The following is a 24,146-nucleotide window of genomic DNA, read 5'->3' on the forward strand; positions in this document are numbered from 1 at the left end:
CAATAAAATGGTGTAGGCAAAAATAATGAGACCTAGGTACAAGGAACTCCAGTAGAAAATAAAGGGATGGGGTAAAAATGCTAAGGAAGTTCAGATTTAAATTTGGGGCTAATTATAAAGAGAAAGAAGAAAGTGAAAAACAGTAGACTGTGTAACTGGACGTTTTCACAAGGACATCTTCTTCATACTAAAATCCACTCCTGTTGAAGAGAAAACAGCATGTTTATTCTATGACTTTTCTAATCATCTGTTTCCAGTGTAACTCCTGGCTTATACTAGAAAACTTATGACCAAGAAAAAAACTTTAAAATGAACTCGAAGTTTTAGAACACAGTGTACATGGCCACAGTCCTAAAATTTGAACACTGAAGAATTTTAACAGCAAGCACCATTCGGTAAAGTCCTTTACTCAGAATTCTTTCAGTCCTTTAGGAGTACATAACTGCAGGTCCAAGAATGGAGTAAATGTAGGGTATCCTCAAACATGCAGGATTTACAGTGTACAGTGTACATACAAACAGCAGCAGCATTTTTTCAAAAATCTCAAGAGATCTGTAGTGGCTTATTTTTTGGTGTCCTATTATACTGCCTCCTAATTCAACACATTCAACACACACCTCAGAGACAGAAGGAATAAATCTACTAAGTGAAATTTCTTCTACAGCTATAGATAATAGAAGATTCAGTTTAAAAGGATGAAGAACCCAGATTTATGGATCTATTTGAACAGGACGTGGTTTATGTTGCCCTGTATTTTTAGGAGATTACTTGCTTCTTGTGATCTTCTTGTTATTTCTACACAATTCCACTGAATCAGCAGATACATTGATTTTTGTTCCATTTTTTCTAATACGAATGATAGTTTAAATCAACATTACAAAATTACTTTAGGTACGACTCTTAAAACACTGCAGTGTCTATTTTTCAATAGAGATGTGAAACCACCTATAGTTATCCCCAAAGATACTTAAGATTGGTCTCTATCATCTGTAATATCTAAGAAAAATTATATACATTAAAAAAATTTAAAGATCAATGTATATTTCTTTCCTTCTTAGTAATTCTATGAAAAAAAGTTTACTGTCAACATGGACACTAAGTAAGAAGTACTGAGTAGCTTAGCTTGTACCTCATTATCAAAAATAAAAACTAAAATAAAAGTCAATATAGTAAAAATCAGTTAACAGTCTGTGATGAAAATCACATACACAGCTTATTAGTTCATCTGTATTGCTTTGGACCAGAAAGAATTTGAAATGGTTCTCAAAACTAGCTAGTAAAACTAGTTAGTAAAAATTTAGAGCCCCATATGAACTATAAAATGCTTCTTTATATAATTTTTAAAATGTAATAACTGAGAATACACATGATTAAAATCATCAGACGAAACATCAAATGCAAGCAATGAAAACATATTTTATAGTTTTAAGCATATTATGCTTACTCTGTTTATCTATCATCTATCTCAGTAAAATTACCATTTCTACTTTAAATATTAAACTATAGACTTCTTAAATTTGATTTTTCAAGCTTTCAAAAACCTTTGGATAGATGAGCGATTTTGTAAAATGCTTTTGGAATCCAGATCCTACAATTTTAACACAGCTGCTAAAACATAACCCCCAAAATAAAGACTGGCGAATAACCACATCTATCAATCCACTTTTTGAAAAAGATGATTCATCTATTTACTCGTTCAAAAATGTATTGACTGGTTACAAACTATGATACATTCTGCTTGGTACAGGAGATAGAAAACAGAATAAAATATTGTTCATAGCCTATTGCAGAGACTTGCTATTAAATAAATAAATAAAAACAAATACGGCAGAATATGATTTGCATAATAATAGAAACATGCGGGGGGCATCAGGCAAAAAAGTGTGGAAGTGCACAAACTAGATCAAGTAAGTGCTGAGGAAAAAAGAGGAAAGATGCCAGGAGATGGCTATGTTTGAATTGTGCTTTGAAGCACAAATAAGAGTTCACGAGATGGAGAGGACTCAGGTCACCTGGGACGGAGAGAGGCAGACACAGGCAGAGACCTGTGGAAGCAGATGTGTTGGGAGGATATAAATGATTTAAAAAATAAAATCAGAGATGCAGAAGTGACATAGGTAGGGTGAGATAATTTATGCTAAAGGAGCTTAAATTTTGCCCTAGAAAGTATGGAGATCTTTTCACAGATGCTTATGCAAGAAAGATATAATAAGGTTGTGTTCTAGAAAGAATGCTCTTCCTAAAAGAGAAAAGGCAGATATGAGGCTGAAAAATCTTAGCAAGTTGGGACAGCAAATCCAGTTGAGAATTGCTATATTCATAGTAGCACCTAAATATAATATTTTGTAAGAATTCTTAAAGGAAAAAGAAATTCTGCAATATCACAGTGCAATATTTACCACTGATGATATAATCTAAAAGACCAGGAAATCAAAGTTTCTTGAGTTTTTACTCAGTAATGAATTTTTAAAGACTAGTAACAAAATGCTATCAGCATTTGTGTTACTCAGGCTATGAAATATCCTTTCATGTGATGTTTATATCTAATGTACTTTTATTCCAAGTTATTATAAATACACTGTATTTATAATGTACCAAATTGCTTCTTGTCACCCAAAATTAAATCACACTGATCTTGCTGAAACTAGAATCACATGTTCATTTTTAAAATTAAAAAATAAAGATATTAAAGCATTTAACAAAGCAAAAGATTTTAGAAGTATTCAAGTCTCTGAAAATGTACATCTTTTCTTCTTGTCATCTGAAGTTGAGCCACCAAAACCAACTGCATCAATCACTTTTACTTCTGTAGACCCTCCTTCTCTGCCCAAGACCTATACTGTAATCTTCTGTGAAGGGATATCAGCTGAAGGAATTTATTTTTGAGGTTTTAAAATGAAAAACTGCATCAATAATTCTTCTGATAACACTTCACAGTTTCAGTATTTCTGCCAGGTGGCAGTGAAAATGGTTTGAAAAAACAGTACTTGGCCGATGGCACCAATGGGAGGGAGTAGGCAGAGAGGTGGCATTTTATCAACACAGCACGATAGCACAAAGTGTGCTATACACAAAATGGATTTTCTATGATGGCTCTCATTAAATATGAAAAAACACAACTAGGTCCTCAGGATGACAATCCAAAACACATATTTAAACCCAATGTGAATTAAAGAGTTTGAGTTATAAACTCCAGAAGAATATGCTAGTTATAGAAATGAAAATTCTCATATATTTCGAAGACAGAAGACTATAAAATACATATTTTTTATGTCTTCTCTAAAACCTGAAGCATTAGACAAATCTTTTGTAACTATGATGTAACGACTGACTTGCTTAACCTATTAAATGACGATACTTTATTGCTTCAGCTATAACAAGAAATGAAATGAAGAAAACAGAGTGGCACAATTCAATGTTCAATTACACATGTACTAGTTAAAAACAACAGCTCCTTAAGAAAAGTACATTGTGTGCTTTCCAGAGGAGTAGATCCAGATAGAAAAAGGTCAATTAAGATTAGAGGTCTGTCTCAATGGTGAAAAATGGAAACCATTTCCTCTAAGATCAGGAACAAGACAAGGTTGCCCACTCTTACCACTATTATTCAACATAGTTTTGGAAGTCTTAGCCACAGCAATCAGAGAAGAAAAAGAAATAAAAGGAATCCAAATGGGAAAAGAAGAAGTAAAACTGTCACTGTTTGAAGATGACATGATACTATACAGAGAGAATCCTAAAGATGCTACCAGAAAACTACTAGAGCTAATCAATGAATTTGGTAGAGTAGCAGGATACAAAATTAATGCACAGAAATCTCTTGCATTCCTATACACTAATGATGAAAAGCCTGAAAGAGAAATTAAGGAAACACTCCCATTTACCGTTGCAACAAAAAGAATAAAACACCTAGGAATAAACTTACCTAAGGAGACAAAAGACCTGTATGCAGAAAACTATAAGACACTGGTGAAATAAATTAAAGATGATACAAACAGATGGAGAGATATACCATGTTCTTGGATTGGAAGAATCAACATTGTGAAAATGACTATACTATAGGATTCAGTGCAATCCCTCTCAAACTACCAATGGCATTTTTCACAGAACTAGAACAAAAAATTGCACAATTTGTATGGAAACACAAAAGACCCCAAATAGCCAAAGCAAGCTTGAGAAAGAAAAACGGAGCTGCAGGAATCAGGCTCCCTGACTTCAGACTATACTACAAAGCTACAGTAATCAGTATGGTACTGGCACAAAAACAGAAAGATAGATCAATGGAACAGGATAGAAAGCCCAGAGATAAACCCACGCACACATGGTCACCTTATCTTTGATAAAGGAGGCAAGAGTATACAATGGAGAAAAGACAGCCTCTTCAATAAGTGGTGCTGGGAAAACTGGACAGGTACATGTAAAAGAATGAAATCAGAACACTTCCTAACACCACACATACAAAAAAACTCAAAATGGATTAAAGACCTAAATGTAAGGCCAGACACTATAAAACTCTTAGAGAAAAACATAGGCAGAACACTCTATGACATAAATCACAGCAAGATCCTTTTTGACCCACCTCCTAGAGAAATGGAGATAAAAGCAAAAATAAACAAATGGGACCTAATGAAACTTAAAGGCTTTTGCACAGCAAAGGAAACCATAAACAAGACAAAAAGACAACCCTCAGAATGGAAGAAAATATTTACAAATGAAGCAACTGACAAAGGATTAATCTCCAAAATTTACAAGCAGCTCATGCAGCTCCATATCAGAAAAACAAACAACCCAATCCAAAAATGGGCAGAAGACCTAGATAGACATTTCTCCAAAGAAGATATACAGATTGGCAACAAACACATGAAAGGATGCTCAACATCACTAATCATCAGAGAAATGCAAATCAAAGCTACAATGAGGTATCAACTCATACCAGTCAGAATGGCCATCATCAAAAAATCTAGAAACAATAAATGCTGGCGAGTGTGTGGAGAAAAGGGAGCCCTCTTACACTGTTGGTGGGAATGTGATTTGATACAGCCACTATGGAGAACAGTATGGATGTTCCTTAAAAAACTACAAATAGAACTACCATACGACCCAGCAATCCCACTATTGGGCATATACCCTGAGAAAACCATAATTCAAGAAGAGTCATGTACCACAATGTTCATTGCAGCACTATTTACAATAGCCAGGACATGGAAGCAACCTAAGTGTACATCAGCAGATGAATGGATAAAGATGTGGGACATATATGCAATGGAATATTGCTCAGCCATAAAAAAGAAACAAAACTGAGTTATTTGTAGTGAGGTGGATGGACCTAGAGTCTGTCATACAGAGTGAAGTAAGTCAGAAAGAGTAAAACAAATACCGTATGCTAACAGATATATATGGAATTAAAAAAAAATGGTTCTGATGAACCTAGGGGCAGGACAGGAATAAAGACACAGATGTAGAGAATGGACTTGAGGACACAGGGAGGGGGAATGGTAAGCTGGGACGAAGTGAGGGAGTGGCATGGACATATAAACACTACCAAATGTAAAATGGATAGCTGGTGGGAAGCAGCTGCACAGCACAGGGAGATCAGCTCAGTGCTTTGCGACCACCTAGAGGGGTGGGATAAGGAGGGTGGGAGGGAGACGCAAGAGGGAGGGGATATGGGGATATATGTATACATATAGCTGATTCACTTTGTTATGTGGCAGCAACTAACACAATATTGTAAAGCAATTATACCCCAATAAAGATGTTTAAAAAAATTAAGGAAATTTTATCAAGAAACTAAATATAAGACCTAATAAAATAAAAAGTCTTAGAAGAAGACACAGGAAAAATAAAAAAGAGATTAGGGGTCTGGTACTGTTCACCCAAAACTGTGTTTTTGAAAATTTAAATACAATGCACAGTGAATTAGATTTGATTTCTGCTAGGTTATGCTTTGATACTGCATTCAGCCCAAGCTGGCTTCAATCAAAGTCACGCTACAGCTCTGTTACGCTAACGCCCGCTGCTGTGAGTGAGTGGCTGATATGGAAATCAGATGGCCGAGCACGAGTAGGAAGCATAGGCCTTGCATGAGGTGGGCTTGGAGATGGGGGATGGGGGGACCCTAAAGGTGATCACATCATGTTCAGAGTTGTTTTTACAGGAAAATATGACTTTCTATGGAAGATATGAACATGGAAACAGTCATGAAGAAGTTGCATACATTAATATGTGATAGGGTCGCTATAGGCACACTCAGCAGCTCTTCCTTTGGGTACAATTTTGCACCTGAGTGAATAAGCTTCTTCTTCTGTAACAATAAAGATTATGAACTTTGTATCCTAAACTCAAGTATAAAATTTTTTTGCTATTTAATATTTTTTGCATGTTAAATTATAATATATTCTATAAGCATATTTGAAACACACATTCTTCCATCATTTGCTTGTTTTAAAGATCTGCAAGTTGAAAACTGCTTAATACAACAACAATAATTAAAATTAATTGAGTGCTTATTAAGTACCAGGAGGTGTGTTAAACCATCCACAGGCATTATCTCATTTAATATTCAAAGAGCCTTACGTCTTAACTTCTATCATTATGATGTAAAGACCAGAAAATTGAATCTCATGAAGGCTTTTAAGGATTAAATCAATAGATAGGAGGAAGGACTTGACTTCTGATCCGTCTGATATAGTTGGACCTCTTAAACACATATGGTTCACTTCAAGCCATATGACTGAGAATCTGTCATGTCATTACCAAACGGAAGGGTAAGAATTATATGCTATAATTTCCAATATGGTATAATGCTGTTAAAATCATAACATGTTTTTCCTAAATAATTGCTTTTATTGTTAAAGTACATAAAACCTATAATCTTGCTCTTTCTGCGCCACCTGTAAGTACAACCTTTCTTAAGTATACTTATTTCAAGTGATTCTTTATTCAAAAACCTACAGTGCTTTTTCTATTGCTTGCCATTGCAATGCTTGCACATCATTCTCCTCTGTGTAGCATGTTGTCTTCCATCAGCTGGCCCAGGGTTTTACCATCCTGATGCTCACCTGTCCCCAAACTGGCTCCAATATTTCAGCAGACCAGTCTACTTTCAATCACTTGCATGCGTATTTGCTTGTTCTAGTGGTTAATCCATCTTGATATCTATTATCCTTTGATCCACCTTGTCGACAACGATTAACCTGAACACACTCTAATCTTGTACTTTTCTTGTGTTCTTCCCACTTAAGGTACTTGCCCTTGCTTGTATTGTCTTGTTTCTCTATTTGTTCCCCCTGCCTGTGTGCCTTGATTCTTCTGTTCCATTGTAAACTCTTAGTGGTATGGTGTTCTGTCTACTATTTTGCAATGAAATGGTATCTTTATTTGGCCTGGAAAATCTCCAAATAGTGAACACTAAATAAAATTCTTGATTTAAAGCAAATACTCTCGCTTTTTCCCATCTCCTCATACTAAAGAATACGATGCATTCTTACCAGTGACAGTAACTCACTATTATAGTAATTTGGGTGGGGAGAAGTCAAAGAAAATATGTTTGAAAAATTTTCCTAACTGATTCTTATATGCCCCTCTGTAAAGAATGCCCAATATACCAAATGAAAATCTATAACTTAAAGACTATAAATGAGTAGCCACCACCCCAGAGTGACAAAAACAGCATAAAAAATGTTTACCAATTCTAAAAGTTCCTGCAAAAGAAATTAGTTAATAGGCTTAGCCTCAGCAACAAGAAATAGCAAAAATTCATTTCATTAACATGAAATGTAGAGCAGGAGTAAGAGATGAATGTTTACTCAGTAATCAGAACAGGCTGGCTTCTAATTGATAAATGATTGTTTCTTCAACTTATTTAATTCTATTTAATTTTTACTATTTAACACTTCACTTGATTTCAAAAGAATTTCTGTTAATAATACTGAAAATGCATAATGTCATAAAAATATTTGATTTGAAACTTATTAACACATAATCCATACCAGAGGAAGTAATGAATTTATAATGAAAAATATAACTTAGGGATATAGGATTTAAAATGAACATTTTTATAAACCCCATTTAATCACATTTTGTTCATTTGTCACTATTTTTCAGGAATATAAACGATCAAATTGCTAAATTACCTACCTTTCAAATTAATCATTTTCTTACTGAGTCCATGGCAATAACTCTTCTGGATGAGTGCTGTGATTTCTTTCTCAGTCATTACCTTACTTCTAACTAATATTAAAAATTCTTATTCCATAACAAAAACCAATATCTATACCTCTTTTCAACAATAATCTAATAATCTATCTCTCAATATATATGTTTATATATATATATATATATGCTTTCCTAATGTCAAAATGAAAAAGTAAAACTACTAAATAGTCTGCTATTTTCATAAATATGGAAAGTATAGTGGTCAAAAAAATAAAATGACTGAAATGAATCAAAATCTTTAGATTCTTCATCTATTTAGATTTCATATTCTACTCTCCACCTATGAGAGCCCTCGCATGTACAAACTGCATTCAATCCTTGTATGAGTAAAGACGTGTTCCAATTTTGCAGCTATACTCTTTATATTTTTTAACCACTGTTGTGGAATTTATTGATTGTGGGAAGACTAATTTTTGAAGGTTCATATAATAGTGAAAACTAAAAGTTACTCATGGTTGTTCAAAATCTGATGAATAAAGTAGGCCATGAAGCTAGTCAAATGTGTTATATAGTATAACTATAAAATAATGTAAGTGACCTTCTAAACTGACATTTATAATAACTGGGAAAGTAATTCCAAAGAGGGTCAAAGGTACTGAGTTTTGGTGCTAATGTGACGTACACACAAAAAAGTATGTGTATGTTTTGTGACAGTGATTAAAACCATGTTCTTAAATGTACAGTCACAGATAATATGCTTCTCCTTGAAAATGAGCAATGTAAATATAAAAATGAAATAATTCTACAATTATCTAGAATAAATAGAATGCCTTTGAAAAGGATAAACTCATTTGGTTCAAAATACCCTGCACATTAAGATCTCACTGCATGCATATAAAAACAGTGTTATAATAAACAGCTCCACCACATAGCCAATTTTTCTTTAAATTTTGAATTTTATTTTATTTATTTTTTGTACAGCAGGTTCTTATTAGTTATCTATTTTATACATATTAGTGTATACATGTCAATCCCCATCTCCCAATTCATCATATAGCCATATTTGACCTTAATCTTTTTAAGGCAACATATTACTGGAAAAAATAAATAAATAAAAATTATTATTATTAATAAATTATTAAATAAATATAAAAATAATAATTTATTATTATAAATTTGTACTAGAAATGAATTCAGATGTTTGTTGGCACTTTCACTCATAATCGTGTTTAATTATTTTAAGCAAACATTTACTGGTTTTATATGGTGTCAGGGTCTGAGGGTACTAAAATCTCTGTTCTCTGGAACTTACCGCCTACCAGAGGAAACTCACATGCAAACAATCAAGCATGACACAACATGATGAACATGGTAATTGCTGTAATACAGGATGTCCCACCATTACGAGAGTAACTTGACTCAGTCTGTCTCCAACAGTTGGGGAAAGCATTGAAAGAGAAAAAGAGAGAGCGAGAGAGAGATTTGTTCTTTTGAGATTAAGTAGGTAAGAAAGGAAGGGTGTGAGGTTGTTCCTCACAGAGGGAAAAATACATGCATTATGTTAGAGATAGAAGTTTTCCAGACTGCACCAATGCACCATTACCATCACCTGGCTTCACTGACACCTTTAGAAAAGCAGGTAAGTCTGTTTGTTAAACTGAAGGATTATATTGGTGGAACCATGTATTTTTCTGTGTAAATGGTCTTTACTGGCTTTAGCAAGTCCAACTTAATCCTCTAATGGTATTAAATATTTCTATATTGTAATAAATGAAATAGCTAACTCATAAAGTAACTAAGTTGGATATGTTTACAGATCATTTTAGATTTTATTACATTTGCACTTAAATTATAGGCAAGTACAGAAAATCATATAACTATAGGAAATCATTCTGAAATCTAACATGCAAATTTCATAAACTTTTGAATTCTACAAGTTACAAATTAAGAAAAAAATTAAATTTAAACAAATTCTGAATTGTAAATCACATTTTCCCATATTATACTGTCCTTCACCAATCAAGCTTTGCTTCTCTACTTTGCTTTCTGAACTAAAATACTGAGTAGAAAATAAAATAATAAAATTTTATTTTCTTCAAGGGACTGTTAATTTTCAAGGAAAATACTATTAATTTAAAAACTAATGAATCATTGAATGAGGCAATATTTACATTATTTTTGAAAAAGATCTCATTTTCACCAGCAGAAGAAAAGTAGTTCAAGTAGTGGTGAAAAAAGTCCTCTCCAGATACTAACTGGGAAAGCTAGAGTTCTCAGTATTGTGGGTAGAAGAGGTTGTAAGTGTGGAGGTGAGGAGGTAAAACTATAGCTTAAAAATGGCTCTTCATGTAAATGGTGAGACAAGACATCCATTTTCACTCACTTAACCTGTCAACTTGCCAGAACTGTCATGTCAGCACTCTAGCTAAACCACAAAGGTTGATCACATCCCATTATCTCATTTTTTTAGAAAAAGACTGCATGAAGATGCCAATCAGAAGAAAAAAAAAAGGGGGGGAAACTTGCAAGCAAGGAACAAATGTACTGAAGCTGAAGGGCTGCTTAGTTAACGGAATTTTAATATGCAACTGCAATGTTTCTTAATAACATTAATTACACGCTTAGTAAGGCACCATCCTAACTCATTAGTGCCTTCTTTTTTGTTGTATTTTATCTCCTACTAGCAGAATGGGGACTATATGATTGGCCTGTTACCATTAATGTTGCTTAATCTTTTTATAGCACTGTTTAAAACTGCTTGCATAAACATTTTCGAGGCAAGTATTACCTATGTATGCATATGTGTGTATCAATTAACTGCACCAACATTTGGCGTGCCCCTCCCACATGTAAATGTTATGCTAGACCTAGAGGCAGCAGAAAGATAAATACAACAATGTATTTACTGACAAAGAGCTAATAGTTTTGAGGGGAGATGAAAATAATAGCCTCAGTGAATCTGGGAAGCCATGTTTGCCATAAGAGATTTAAAAAAGCTTTCAGACATATTTTAGCTCAAAATTTAATTTAATTTGGTAGTTTATATATTTTAATGAATCTAATTATGTACTATTCCCTTGAGTGACACTTAATATGTTTAAATAAATAGTGCAGTAATTCAAATGTCATGCATATAATATTTAGGTGTAATGCACATCATGATATGTATTTTACAGTATATACATATGTAAATAGATATGATGATATCTTTCTGTCAACAAATTATTATAACTTATAAAAATGAAAATTTTTACTTTCTAAGAAGGTGTGACTAAAATATTGATGCTATTTCTTTCTGGCAATAGCCAGTGAAATCTCTTAATACTAATCTCATAATACTGTTTCTAGCCAGAATATTTACATTATTGAGATATTTGATATTTATAGTACTTTTAACTACTAAGTTAACAATTTATTTTATTTTCATTTGGATAGATCCCAAAATTGATGAGTAATGGAGTAAAGGCTTATTGCTCCACCTTCCTCTATTGACCATAACAAAATAAATGAATAATATGGAAAAACTACCATTGCCTCAAACCACAAATTGTGAAGTACCCCTGCCAAACAAGGTCAAATCTGGAGGAAAATGAGGATGCAAGGTGAGCAACAGCTAGCCCCACCCACAATCCTCTATCAATGCCAATTTCACAAAAAATTTCTGTCAATACTGTGAGAACCCAATCCATGATCCTTTGATAGAAAGAAAGGAGATCTAGAGTCAAGAAGGAGACTTGGGAAATATGAGACATGACTTTGCAGATAACCAACTAAAATTAAGAAGTCTGGAGAGAAGGTATTGAAGGAAAGAAAAAGCCAAGCCTACTATGGATGGCGAAAATTTAAGGGGGCCCCCATGACCTTCCCTTCATGGAGTTACTCCCATGGTTATGTTATGTTATGTGACAAAAGGGATTCTGCAGATGTAATTAAGGTAACTAATCAGTTGACCTTAAGACAGGTCTTAGGGACCTTAAGATTAGTTTAGGGGCCTAACCCAATCACATAAGACCTTTCAATCAGGGAATTTTCTCTAGCTGATAGCAGACTGGGAAGTGAGAGAGATACAGAGCAAAGCACCTGAAGGATTCAAGGGATCACTGCTGACTTTGAAGGCTGTGGCAGCCATGCGCAAAGGTTAGCAAGTGAATTGTGAGCAACTTCTGGCTGGCAGCCAACAAGGAAATGGGGACTTCAATCATACAACCTCAAAGAACTCAATACTGCCAACAACCTGCATGAATTCTGAAGTAGATTCTTCTGGAGAGTCTCCAGAGAAGCGCCCAGCCTGATCAACATCTTGATTTAGCCTGTGAAATGCTAAAAAGAGGACCGAATTGAGTCTGGTTGGACTTCTGATCTACAGAACTGCGGCCTAAAAAACGGCTGCTGTTTAAGTCATTCAATTTGTGGTAACTTGTTATGCAGCAGTAGAAAACTAGTAAAACTAGGAAAAACCATCTCCATTACAAAGCAGGGAGTATGAAGGAAGATGAAGAGTGTTTCCTATGGAATACAGAGAGTTTGTAACATAAAGTGTTTTGCTGTGTATTACTAGAATCACTAGCTTACCAAGGAGAAAATGACATGTTTTTTGAAAAAATATTCCAGATAAGAGTTCAAGTAGAGGTTGACCCTGATACTTTTCACTTTCTCTTCTCCAAACATGTAAACCCTAGCTTTCAGCAGTTAACTAGATGATTAATAATCAAATAGGGACTAAAACAGGATCTACGTAAAATAAAATAAAGCAAACTGTATATTAACTAATTACTTACTAATTAATGACAGAAAAGAACATAATCAATTAATCAAAGGGAGATAAAGCATTTATATCGTCCAAAAATAACCCAAGGAAACACAGAAATACTTTAGAATAAATAGTTGTCCATAGTCTAAATAGAATTATGTACAACAGGGCCTCTCTTTAAAAAAGAAACAAACAAAAAAATCTCAAAAAGGGGTAAAGGCGTTAAAACACAAGTGAAGAAGAATACTTTGTTCAAGCTTATCAAGGAAATGAACTAAAAGTTAAAGTAAGTTAAAGAAATATATTTTAGAAATAAGAAAAAATGATAACTGCAATTGAAAAAGTTAGGAAGGTCATAAATACGCATTAAGAAATAATACAATGTGAAAGAATGATGACTTCAAAATTATTATAGAGAAGTTAACAAATATGGAACTGAGACAAAGGAAAGCCAATATAACTGATGTATTTGAGAAAAACAAGTGAGACAGAAAAAGTATTCAGAGATAAAACAGAAGAAACCATTTTGAAATAGAGTAAATTAAAGGATGAATCTGCAGATTCTAGGGGTCGTGCTGTCCCAGGAACATTAGACACAGGGTGATCAGGCCCAAGGTATAACCCAGCAAAGTTATAGAAGAAGGGAATACATTGGTATTCATATTTGTATTCATAAAAGGGTATCCCAGCTGAGGATAAAAATATTCTGTAAGTCTTGTACTTCCCTATAGTACCATTCAATACAAAAACAATAAAACATTCTCACGAAAGTCTGAGAAAAGAAAGTATGACTCAATAATTTTATACCTACCCTTCAAATTAGAGGCATTGAACAGACATTGTCAAACACACAAGGTGCTTCCAAAAGAAATAAGTCAGTGACTAAAACCAGCCAAGCATGAGAAGTAACCACTACTTGTTTTTCACTTGAAAAATTAGTATGAGCTAAAGATATTTTAAATGTTTCACATTATGGGAACTCTGTTAGAATATACAAGACAAAATACAATGCATTTTTTAACCTACAATTTAATCAAAACATATGGAGCAATGAAAAACGTGATGCTTAATAAAAATTAAACGGGACACTGCATAAAGTAGCTAATCAGCGCCAGATGTAGGAAACATCAAGGGCTCCTAGGAGAGAGATGATCACCTCAGGTCATGGGGTAACACCTTGCCCAAAGAAGAAAGGCTGAAGAGAATAAAAGTATAGGTTTCCTTCCAAGAGGTTTCCTTCCAAGATACACTCAGGATGCCTTTTGCACAAAAGTGGATCTCGACATGAAAGGATTCGTATATAATATCCACCTAGTTTCTGATTTTTAAAAACCTGTAATATTTCCAATATTAAGTTGAATTATATCCAGCACATTAAACTTTCCAAATTTCAAGGTGGGGTGGAGGGTAGGGGTGTTGAAAACACCAGTTGCATTATTTTTAAAGCATTATCTGATTTCTATTTTTTCCTGAATGAAGTTTTTCAGTCACTCACTTTTTATTGGATCTTTTGGTGGCCTCAATAAAATGTTTCAGAGCATGTTATAAAGCAAACTCCACTTCAACTCAAAGGAGAACTTTCTAAAATGAAGACATGTTAATTTTTTGTGTTTAGACAGTTAAAAGATTGAAAAAATATGTCCCTATAGATTTCTGTTTAGAATAGTGGCTGCTTCTTTAAAATAATAATAATAAAAGATGGGAATTTTGCCAAAAACATACATATTTCTCAATACTTATACACTCTTGTGGCCAATTATATTCTATAAAAAGAAACATACTTTTGATTTACTAAACTAGGAAATAATTGGAAGTTTCCATAAAGTTGTGTATTGTCAATTTGTTTTTGATATTTTAAATGAGTTTCACCTGATATACTCAGTTTTTAGTTTCCATACTGGAGGCTATCACCAGCTAGCATATGGTATACACGACACAAAATGGAGCAGGCCTCAGCTTCTCAAGCAAGGCAGCTGGTAGGTTTGACAGTCCTTTTCCAAATTATTCATTATGTTTTGAGTTGCTGCTAGGAAAAAATGTGTTGCCCATCTCCAAAATAGATGTTCTTTTTTATTTTTAAGCTTGGGAAAGACTTCCAATAGAAAATAAGACAGATGGGTATAGGAAGCAAGATATTTATCTCTATTTAGACCCTTTTCTTCTGTCAGTTCCCTCATCAACAGAGTTTTCCAAACAAACAAATGAATATTTCAGCATTCAGACTTAACTCTGTCCTAGGATGTACTTTTGCTCTCATATAAAGAATGCCTTTGGAACAGTAAAAAGTCAAAACCGCAAGAAGGGTTGGTGGATTTTTAACGATCAAAGTGGCATTTGTCTAGATTTTGTGGTAAAAAGCAGCTAGGGAAGTTACATTCCAGGACTCTTTCTGAGGTGTTGATGACATTGCAGATGAGGAAGTGAAATCTGGAGACTACTTTGCTCCATTGGCAAGTATGTGATTGTTTGCTTTCAGTAGGACTTCCCACATTGATGATCCTCAAAATCAAGAGTTTTCTTACACTCTCAAAAGTACAGGCAAGAAGGTGTTTATTCCAACTGTAAGTTGCATAGAGTTTCCAATTCTTTGACTCAAATGCAGCTTATAAGAGTCATCCAGTTTGGAGGTTTAAAATGATTTCTAAATTGGCTTTCCACACAGACAATCAAGTTTCATCTGGTAGGTAACGTAGTGATTGGTTTCTGAATCTGTTAGTATTCCAGAATGTGCATATATTTCTAATTTTCTTTTAAAAGCTTTAGACAGGAACTACTCCTTGAACTCTCTCTAAATTTTACATAGTTGGTACATAGTTCTTCACATAATTTATACTAGAATCGGAAGATGGATTTTCTCCCCCTTCTGTGGTTTCTACTTTGTAGAATACTGATTATGTTATTGCTAAGAGCTTCAAAGTTAAAAAACTTTTAGTCTAGTAACAAATATTAATGTAGTTTTCTATTATTTGAATATTTAATTCATGAGTTTACTTAATTTGTAGCTTCTCACTTTACAATAAAAGTTGGCATATCTATACTTCCTGAATTAAAATTGATGTAAAAAGTTGATGCAAAGAAAAAGCAGGCTAATTTCCACATTATCAGTCTCTTCTTTGGTGATCCAATAAGAGCATATCAAACATTCAGTTTCCCAAATTAATAGTAGTTGTCAAGTTTAAAGTATAGTTCTTCATATTTCTGAGCACTGTCATAAGCCATTTTAAGAAAGATTTATGAAATGACAGACTTTCCCAGAATAAAGTACAATGTGTCAAGAAGCTATTCTTTAGTTCCAGTCCAATGGGAATTTAAGAAATCATTTCAAAAAAGAATAAAAAACAGAAATAACTTTTGAAATGCCTTGTAGGCGACAAATATATCTCAATACTCTGTGCATATCACATTTTCTAAACAAGATATTTTTTTATTCATGAGTTTTAATATATTGGAAATTATTAACATATTGTTCTATATTCCAGGAGCTTGTGAAATAATACAAATCAAGTGGTCATGGTTTATCAGCATAAGGCTTCTATATATAAAGATCTATAATTTAAATGTGATTTTTCCTGTTAATTTATGAAGTTATTATCTTATTCTTTCCCATTTACTTCTTCATTTTAGATGTCATACCATAGATATGTAAAGTTATTATTAATATGAATTCTTACAAATGCAAAAAAATTTTAAACTATAGTATATTCTTTAATTTTCTAGCAGCATCAATTGTAAAACGCATGATCAATTTAATAATTGTATTTTAAGAAAAAATGCCTGCAGTTTATGTTCAAATTAATCATAAGCCATAAGCATACTTCAAAAATATTGAAATGTGAAATAATGTATGTCTCAGAAACTAGGAATGTGTTAACAAATGTTGGCATACAAAACTTTTTCACATATATGATCAATTTTGAACTCAATTCATTCCTATAGCAGTTTTGATACGTCAGAGCTTTTCTCTCCATTTTATAGAGGAAGTGACTGGGCATTAGGGATGTTGAATAACTGACAAAGGAAGTACTGCTCAGAAATGGCAGAGCAGAAATTCAGATTGGGAAGCCAAAGTTCTATTTATTGTATTTGCTAGCCATATAAGAGTACATTACATAACAATAATGTTTGTGAATGTTTCAACCAACGGGGGAAAAATGTTATGAGTCTGGATGGCTATACGTCAAATGTCAACAATGTCAAGCCAGTATAATAAGAAAGCTTTTGAAGTTAGGTGGACCATTTATAAAGCTGTGTCAAATTGAAAAACTTATTAAAGTATCTCTTGGTATATTAAAGAAGCAATGTACTAAATTAATTTATTCATTCACCTACCCATCCATTTATGCATATATCTATTTATTTACTTATAACACAATTACCAAGATTTCTTTTATTCAAACACATTTCTTGGTAGGTTAAGCAAAACTTTAAAAGAGATGCAGAAAGTTTATCAATACATTTGAAAATATTTTATTTTTGTTTACAAATAATTACCACTTAAATTACTGCAAGCGCAAGCTGTTAACTTCAGTTTTGCAAAGCCAAATGAAGAAAAAGATATATTCAAACTTTTCATGCCAAAGAACATGGCTCATCCCTCCCTTTTCCCCTTAGTGTAAGCATCAACTTACAGTAACTTGAAGCATTCTACTAAATTTTAAGTAGGCATGCAGATAATAAGTATGCAGCAGTAAAAAATAACCTTACAGAGAGCAGACTCTAAGCAGCTTAAAATAAAAGTGCATAAAAATAATAGAACTTCTTAATTTAGTTCATAATCTTTTATATTAATGAATATCAAACATAACTAATAATTGAATATTTTATACACACAAGAAAAAGGAAGTATTGTATTTTTCTCAAGAAAAGTTAGAAGTTTATAATATTCATCCTTCATATATTCTTTTACAAGAAAATTGTTACCTATTAATTGCTAAGTAACAAAAAGCCACTACAAAATGGTTTAGTAAAGTGATGAAAAAGTTAGGAGCAACTTTTACAGCAGACCGTCCCTCAAGTAATATTTTAACAGGGGTGAACAAATGTATTTCATTCAGTCATATCCTACTATGCATGAGCTATGAAGCATTGTACAAAGCCATGCGAAATGGATAGAAGGATGGCTACTTACCAACAGGGCGAGCTGTAGACATTACAATGGTGTGGTGAGAACATAAAAAAGAAATTAAAAAAAAAGAAAGAAAAGAAAATTATCAGAATGCATGATGTGTAATGTTACATTTAAGTATGGACAGTAGGGTGATTTCTAGTCTCATTATTCAAGTATGAACAGGATGTCCTAGCTTGATAAAAACTGAACGTAATTATAAATAGAACTCTAAGAAAATAATTACTTTGCACACAGAGATTAACTCTAAGCAATTTGAGAGATACTTTACATAAGGTCTTATTGTCATCATCATTTACTATAGTTATTATTTCAAAGATCTTTTTAGAGTTAAACAGCCTTGTGTTACCCCAAAGTTAAGAACCTGATGAATATAACTATTCAAGTCACAGGCTAGCAAATGTCATGTCAATAAAAGAAGGCCTTGCTGTCTGATTTAAATAGCAATTGGATTTTAAGCATGGTTAGTCAGAACCATTACAAGGACTACAGAAAAGCCCCTGACGCTGCGTTTCAGCCAGTAATAAGTTAAGATCACATCACTTTTCATCCGTGGACAGGGTAGATGAAAATATAACAGATAGGTTGGAACATCCTTAGAGATTTCAACTGAGTAGCTCTCTAACTACTGTTAAGCTCTTTTCTTTTTTTGGCAGAAGGCAGGAAACAATGACTGACAAATAGATTCTTGTCCATACTGAGAATGGCTTTCAAACTGCTGCTTCAACAAATTATTGTTATTTTTTATTATTCTATAACCTTCAATCACTAAAATCAGTTGTCATAGACTGCCCCCTTTTTTAATGCACAGAAACTGTAAGAGACACACATGGGCTTAATAATACTTTCTTTAAAAAGAATAATGCCAAATCAATTTAGATAGTAAACCACTTTATATAAAAGCAATGGACAAATATAAAACATATGGTCCCATTTTCAAATGAAGAAGAAATAGATTTAGTAGCGTTTGAACTTTTATTAAATCTTACATTTCAAAATACAAATTTATTCAGCAAACAAGTGTTTCATCCATACCCCAGTGGGTAAAGCTCCAGTGTGAACCCAGTGTAACTCTTGAACTTATGAGTAGTTTTGTCTTGATGACTTGTTGGCATGGTGAGATAGATATAGCCATTGAAACCATATTTATAGACCTTCATTCACTCAACAAATACATCACAATTCTAGTTCTGTGCAATCTTTGAAACTATATTGGAGTTTATTCTCTATGAGATTCATGGTCTTAGAATATTATTCACAATTAAGGGGGGGGTAATACAACTCAAAGAAGACTAAAGCAATCATAGCAGCTGAATGAAAATTCTGGCTTAGTGAAACTCTAGTGTGTCCTACAGTCTATAGTGGGTTTACTATAGCAAGAGGGAGAAAGTAAGTTGAACTATGCACAATAATTTCTTTCTTTTTCTGGGGGGGCACAAAAATAACAACTAAGAACAAAACAACAGACTAACGTAATGAAGTTGTGCCTTATTCTGACTGATGAGATTTCTCTTGATTTTGCCAATGTCTAGTAGTAAAAGTACTTTGTGTTTCACTTTTGAATTTGCATTTTCAGGTGCCACCTCCAGCTGAATCTGAAACATAATGTTTCCTTTAGAAACAAAAAGGCATTTTGAGTCTATGATTGTAAAGAGAGAAAAAGAAAAAAACATGGTGATAAATCATGTTCTAAAGAAATAAAATATATTTCTTAGTCTAGGAAAATTCCAAAAAAATTAAAGCTTTATTGCTCTAGAACCAAGATAGTTTTCCCAACGAAACTTTGATTTATGCAAAGCCAATCTAAGCAACTGAAAAATGGGGAAAAAATATGTTTATAAATATGCAGTTTGTGTTCACTCATTTTGGAGCCACTTTAAAAAAGTTCTATTAGATCATGAAATATTTGATTAGAATATAAATGCTAGGAGGCTCATTATTGTCTAGCAATATTTCTTTCTAATTTTATGTTTGTCAAGTCAGCAAAGGGAGCTACTTGCTGTTAAGTTTAATTTTATAGTCTATTTTCACCATATTTCTGAAGTGGAAAACAACTGAGTAAGTCTGTTTCAGACTGTGATTATAAAACTTCGTTTTCTTTTCTCAAACTGGCTAAAGTGAATATCATGATAAAATTTTAGCAGAAACATCACAATAAAACTTGTTGTAACATAGCAACATTTCATCCTGAAAAAAAACCCAGCAGGTGGATGTTTTCAAAATCAGCAAATTAAACTAAACTGTGTCCCTGCATTAAATGGATGAAAGTGGATGTGGCCTCTTGGGTCAGTTGACCCTGTTCTAATAAAACAATCCAGAGAAGGGCTGAACATTTCATTTATGTGCATAGAAAAATGAGTGTAAAAAAATAAGCCGTAGATAATATTTTTTTTTCCGTTAACCTCTTAGTATGAGAAATCCCAACCGTTTTTCCTAATGGTAAAAAAGTATTTTTAAACAATTTTTACTCCACATTCTATTATATTATGGAGATTTTAATTCTTTAACCCTGTTTTTGAGGTTTCAGTCTTAGATGAAATGCATACTACATAGATTAAACACTCTAATCCATTTACGGGACACAGATTAGGGGAGAGACCATTAAGGTTTGCTGATTTAAAAAAAAGAATCCTATTGAAAACAAACAACTCTTTCTATTAGTTTTGTAAATTAGCTTCAAACATCCATCCAGGAGTAGCATGCTTTGTTAAATGAAATGGTAAACCTGAAACTTTCAACAAATTATGAAAACAATTAGCTGGGAAAGATCTTAAAGCAAACAGACCACTTCAAATCTCATTCATCCAAGCATTCAAGTATAAAAGGAACCCTGCTGCTTCTACAAACAAACAACTCCTCACATTTTCTCACCATTTGTTTAGTCAGCAAATATTTTTGTGACAGGAACATTTCTTGGTTAGTTGTTTATTTTCTTTTTCCACTTACTTTAGAAAAAACAAACAAACAAACTTTGGGCGAATTATGGTCAAGTGAATTGCTTTTGCAAAGGACTGACTAGATAAAAGCAAACAAATATACATAAATATATAACCACCTACCGGAAAAGGTAGGTTAACTATGCTAAAGTGACTTACAAATCAGATTTTGATCATATATTATCAGTATATATATTCAATTGGTGTATCATCATAGCTTTTGCGATCTGTTAACTAATGAGGAATGAAAAACTTTTTAAGCAACTAGTTTGCTCATTTTGTCTAAGTTTATTTTATATCTAAGTCCACACTAGAATATCTGGATGGGGGAAAAATGGATTAAGCGGAATAGGAATGAAGTGATTGAGAAGTCTGGAACTCACCAGTTTTTTTTCTAGGTATCCAGAGTAAATGTCTCCTAATATTTACCTGGAGGAAGGTTTTATTTTAGTGATATGATGCCCAAATCATACATCTGGCAAAAATCATTTTTCTTACCAGCTAGAGGACCAGTCTGAGAATCCCTGACACACTTCTTGCCAATCCAAATTCCTCCAAGCCTGTCTCCTCATCTTATGAAAACTTCTGTGAGCAAAGCTGCACAAGGCTAAGAGGTCTGACTAAACAGGGTGAGATGCAAGTGAGACATGGATATAAACATGCAGCCAACTTCCTTATCATGAGGGATGGGAGGAGGAGGCATTAGTTAAGGTACTGGAAGAAAGGCTGAAAGATAGGGCAATGGATGTACTTGCCTATCTCTGAAGTTCTGTGAGTGCAAACAATGCCATGGGTAATATCTATTTGGCGAGAGTAAGTGTGGCTGTGTACTTGGTACTACTTGGTACCTTGGGCTACATAATTTACTCATGTGGATCAACATGCGCCACCAGGAAGGCAGTTAATTCATTCTAGCTCACTGTAGGGTTAAGTAATGCTTTCTTTCACTTATAAGTAATTGCAGGGAGTCTATAAACGAAAATTATTCCATGACTGAGAAAGTGCATGATATCCAGAAAGTGAAAGTTATTACAGGAGCGGCACTGACTATTTCAATTTTTTAAGGTGAATGAACTTCACAAATCACTTTCTAAATCAGATTTTCTCAACATGGGAGCTCCTTTGTGTCCATTTTTCACCTTTGGAAGCAGTGTTAGCTTTTTCAGATTGCTTTTTGAATGCTGAAATAAAAAAGAATTTCAAAAAAAGTCTACTAGTATAAAGTGACAATCTAGTAAACAGAAAACCAAGTATCTTTGAAATTAGTGACATTTAAAAGCAGTAAATAGTTCAAAACAATGGAAACATAAAAGATTAGTGTAAATCTTTCCTATTTTAAGATTTACTTTTAAACTACATTAGCTATTATTTATTAAATAAAAATTAATCATTTCAAATGATCATCCCTTCAAACCCAAATTTGAAAGTAATTTTATTTCAACTAAAATATAGAGAGGACACAAAATCTAGGCATTTTAATGTGATAATAAAACAGCATAAGCTATTATTTTGATTGTGAGTTCACTTACCAATTTGACCAAATATTAGTCTTCTGGTTCAATTGTATTTCACACCTTAAGTCTCTTACCTCGGACTGTGAGGGTAGCAGAAGCTTCCACCTTTCCAACCCGATTCTCAGCAATACACATATATGTGCCTTCATCTGTACTCATGGCCTTTTTAATTCTCAGTGTGTAATCATCTCTGATGTCATACCTGTGTAGAATATGAATCGGTTTTATTAAATAACATTGATTACATTTAGATAACACTAACTATTCATTTTTCTCTTTTATACTGTATTTTACCTAAAATAACACACACACACACACACACACACACACAACGTTCAGCCATAAAGTGCAATTGCTTAGATTAAAGCTACTGCTAATAAGATCATTAATTTTGTATCTTATCTCTAGCTGCTTGATTATCAATTACCGATAATTTAGATACGTATACAACTCTGGCTGCATCAAAACTTTCAAAGGTATTATTAACACTTTGACTTTTTTTTGGTAGCTCTTAGATAGTCAGAAAACACTGTATAGTTCAGTTTCTTGGTGAGTTATATTTTGTAAGTTACACTGCATTCAAATATATGATTTATTTTTTAGGTACCTTGAAGATAATAGAGCTGAAATATATTAAAGGAGAAAATTCTCTTATTTGTTGGCAAATTGACAAAACAGACACTGGCTAAAAGAATTAAAAAGGGGTAATCCTTTTTTTAGATTAGCAATATTAACTTTTAAAACATCCACATGCCTTGGAGTGATTTCTGGAAATGCACGTCGTCGGCTCTTTCACAAACATTTATTGTCACACTTCTATTTTGTAACAAGTACACTAACATACTAGTTCAGAAAAAAATTCTCAAATTTTAACATGAATTTTTTAAGAGCTTGCATAAGAATATGCTCTTATTAGATTCTAAGAAATTATACAAATTGATGAAGAAGTTATCTTTACATTGTTTTCATATCTGATTTTTCTTCTTGATTTTCACTGATGGTTTTTGTTATTTCACACACACATTTTTGCAATAGCTTCTGGTTGATCACACTGACTGTCTTCCTCATACATACCACACATTTAAAGCTATATTTCCAAAATATTACTTTAATTGGTTCTGTCTGCTTACAACTAGCTGGGACTTCCTATTGCTTTTAGGCTTGCACTGAAGATTATTATAATCAGATTTCTTCTACTTCTAGCTAGTTATAAAAGAATAACACAGCTTAACATTATTACGAACTGAGACATGGACCTAATAAAAGTTCTGTTTCACAGAACTCTGCAAGACAGAAATCAAGTGTCTATGAACCAAACATGCCAACTAAACTCAACTATCCTTGCTCCTCCATCCTCCAGTTACGGTGGTTACTTTTCTGTCTGCATGTTTCGGGTTAAACTTCTGCTGATTTACAATGTCCTAAGTCATGAGGGAAGCCTTATCTTCCACTACTCTTGTTTGAAGCCATCCATTACCACACTAGAAAACTATGATTCTTCTCTCCTCAGAACAAAACAAAACAAAACAAACAAACAAAAAATCAAAACTGACCCCCCAAAGCAAACAAAAAAACTTCTTGCTACACCAATCAATCTGCACTTACTCACATTTTGATTTGTCTATTTTGATAAAGGCAGAGATCCTGTCTGTTTCACTCACTGC

The 24,146-nt window shown here is 33.2% G+C and overlaps 1 protein-coding gene across 11 annotated transcripts in view; it reads right to left on the bottom strand.

Annotated features, from left to right (window-relative positions):
* The window catches only part of ROBO2 (roundabout guidance receptor 2), a 1,654,780-nt gene that overhangs the window by 109,305 nt on the left and 1,521,329 nt on the right, over positions 1–24,146 (bottom strand). For all 11 annotated transcript variants that reach the window (XM_067739210.1, XM_067739219.1, XM_067739215.1 and 8 more), the window contains one exon: positions 22,557–22,684. In XM_067739210.1, coding sequence (XP_067595311.1) covers positions 22,557–22,684 — 128 coding nt within the window. The remainder of the gene's footprint in view (positions 1–22,556; positions 22,685–24,146) is intronic.

This window comes from Pseudorca crassidens, chromosome 5 (genome assembly GCF_039906515.1).
Source record: "Pseudorca crassidens isolate mPseCra1 chromosome 5, mPseCra1.hap1, whole genome shotgun sequence".
NCBI classification, from domain to species: Eukaryota; Metazoa; Chordata; class Mammalia; order Artiodactyla; family Delphinidae; genus Pseudorca; species Pseudorca crassidens.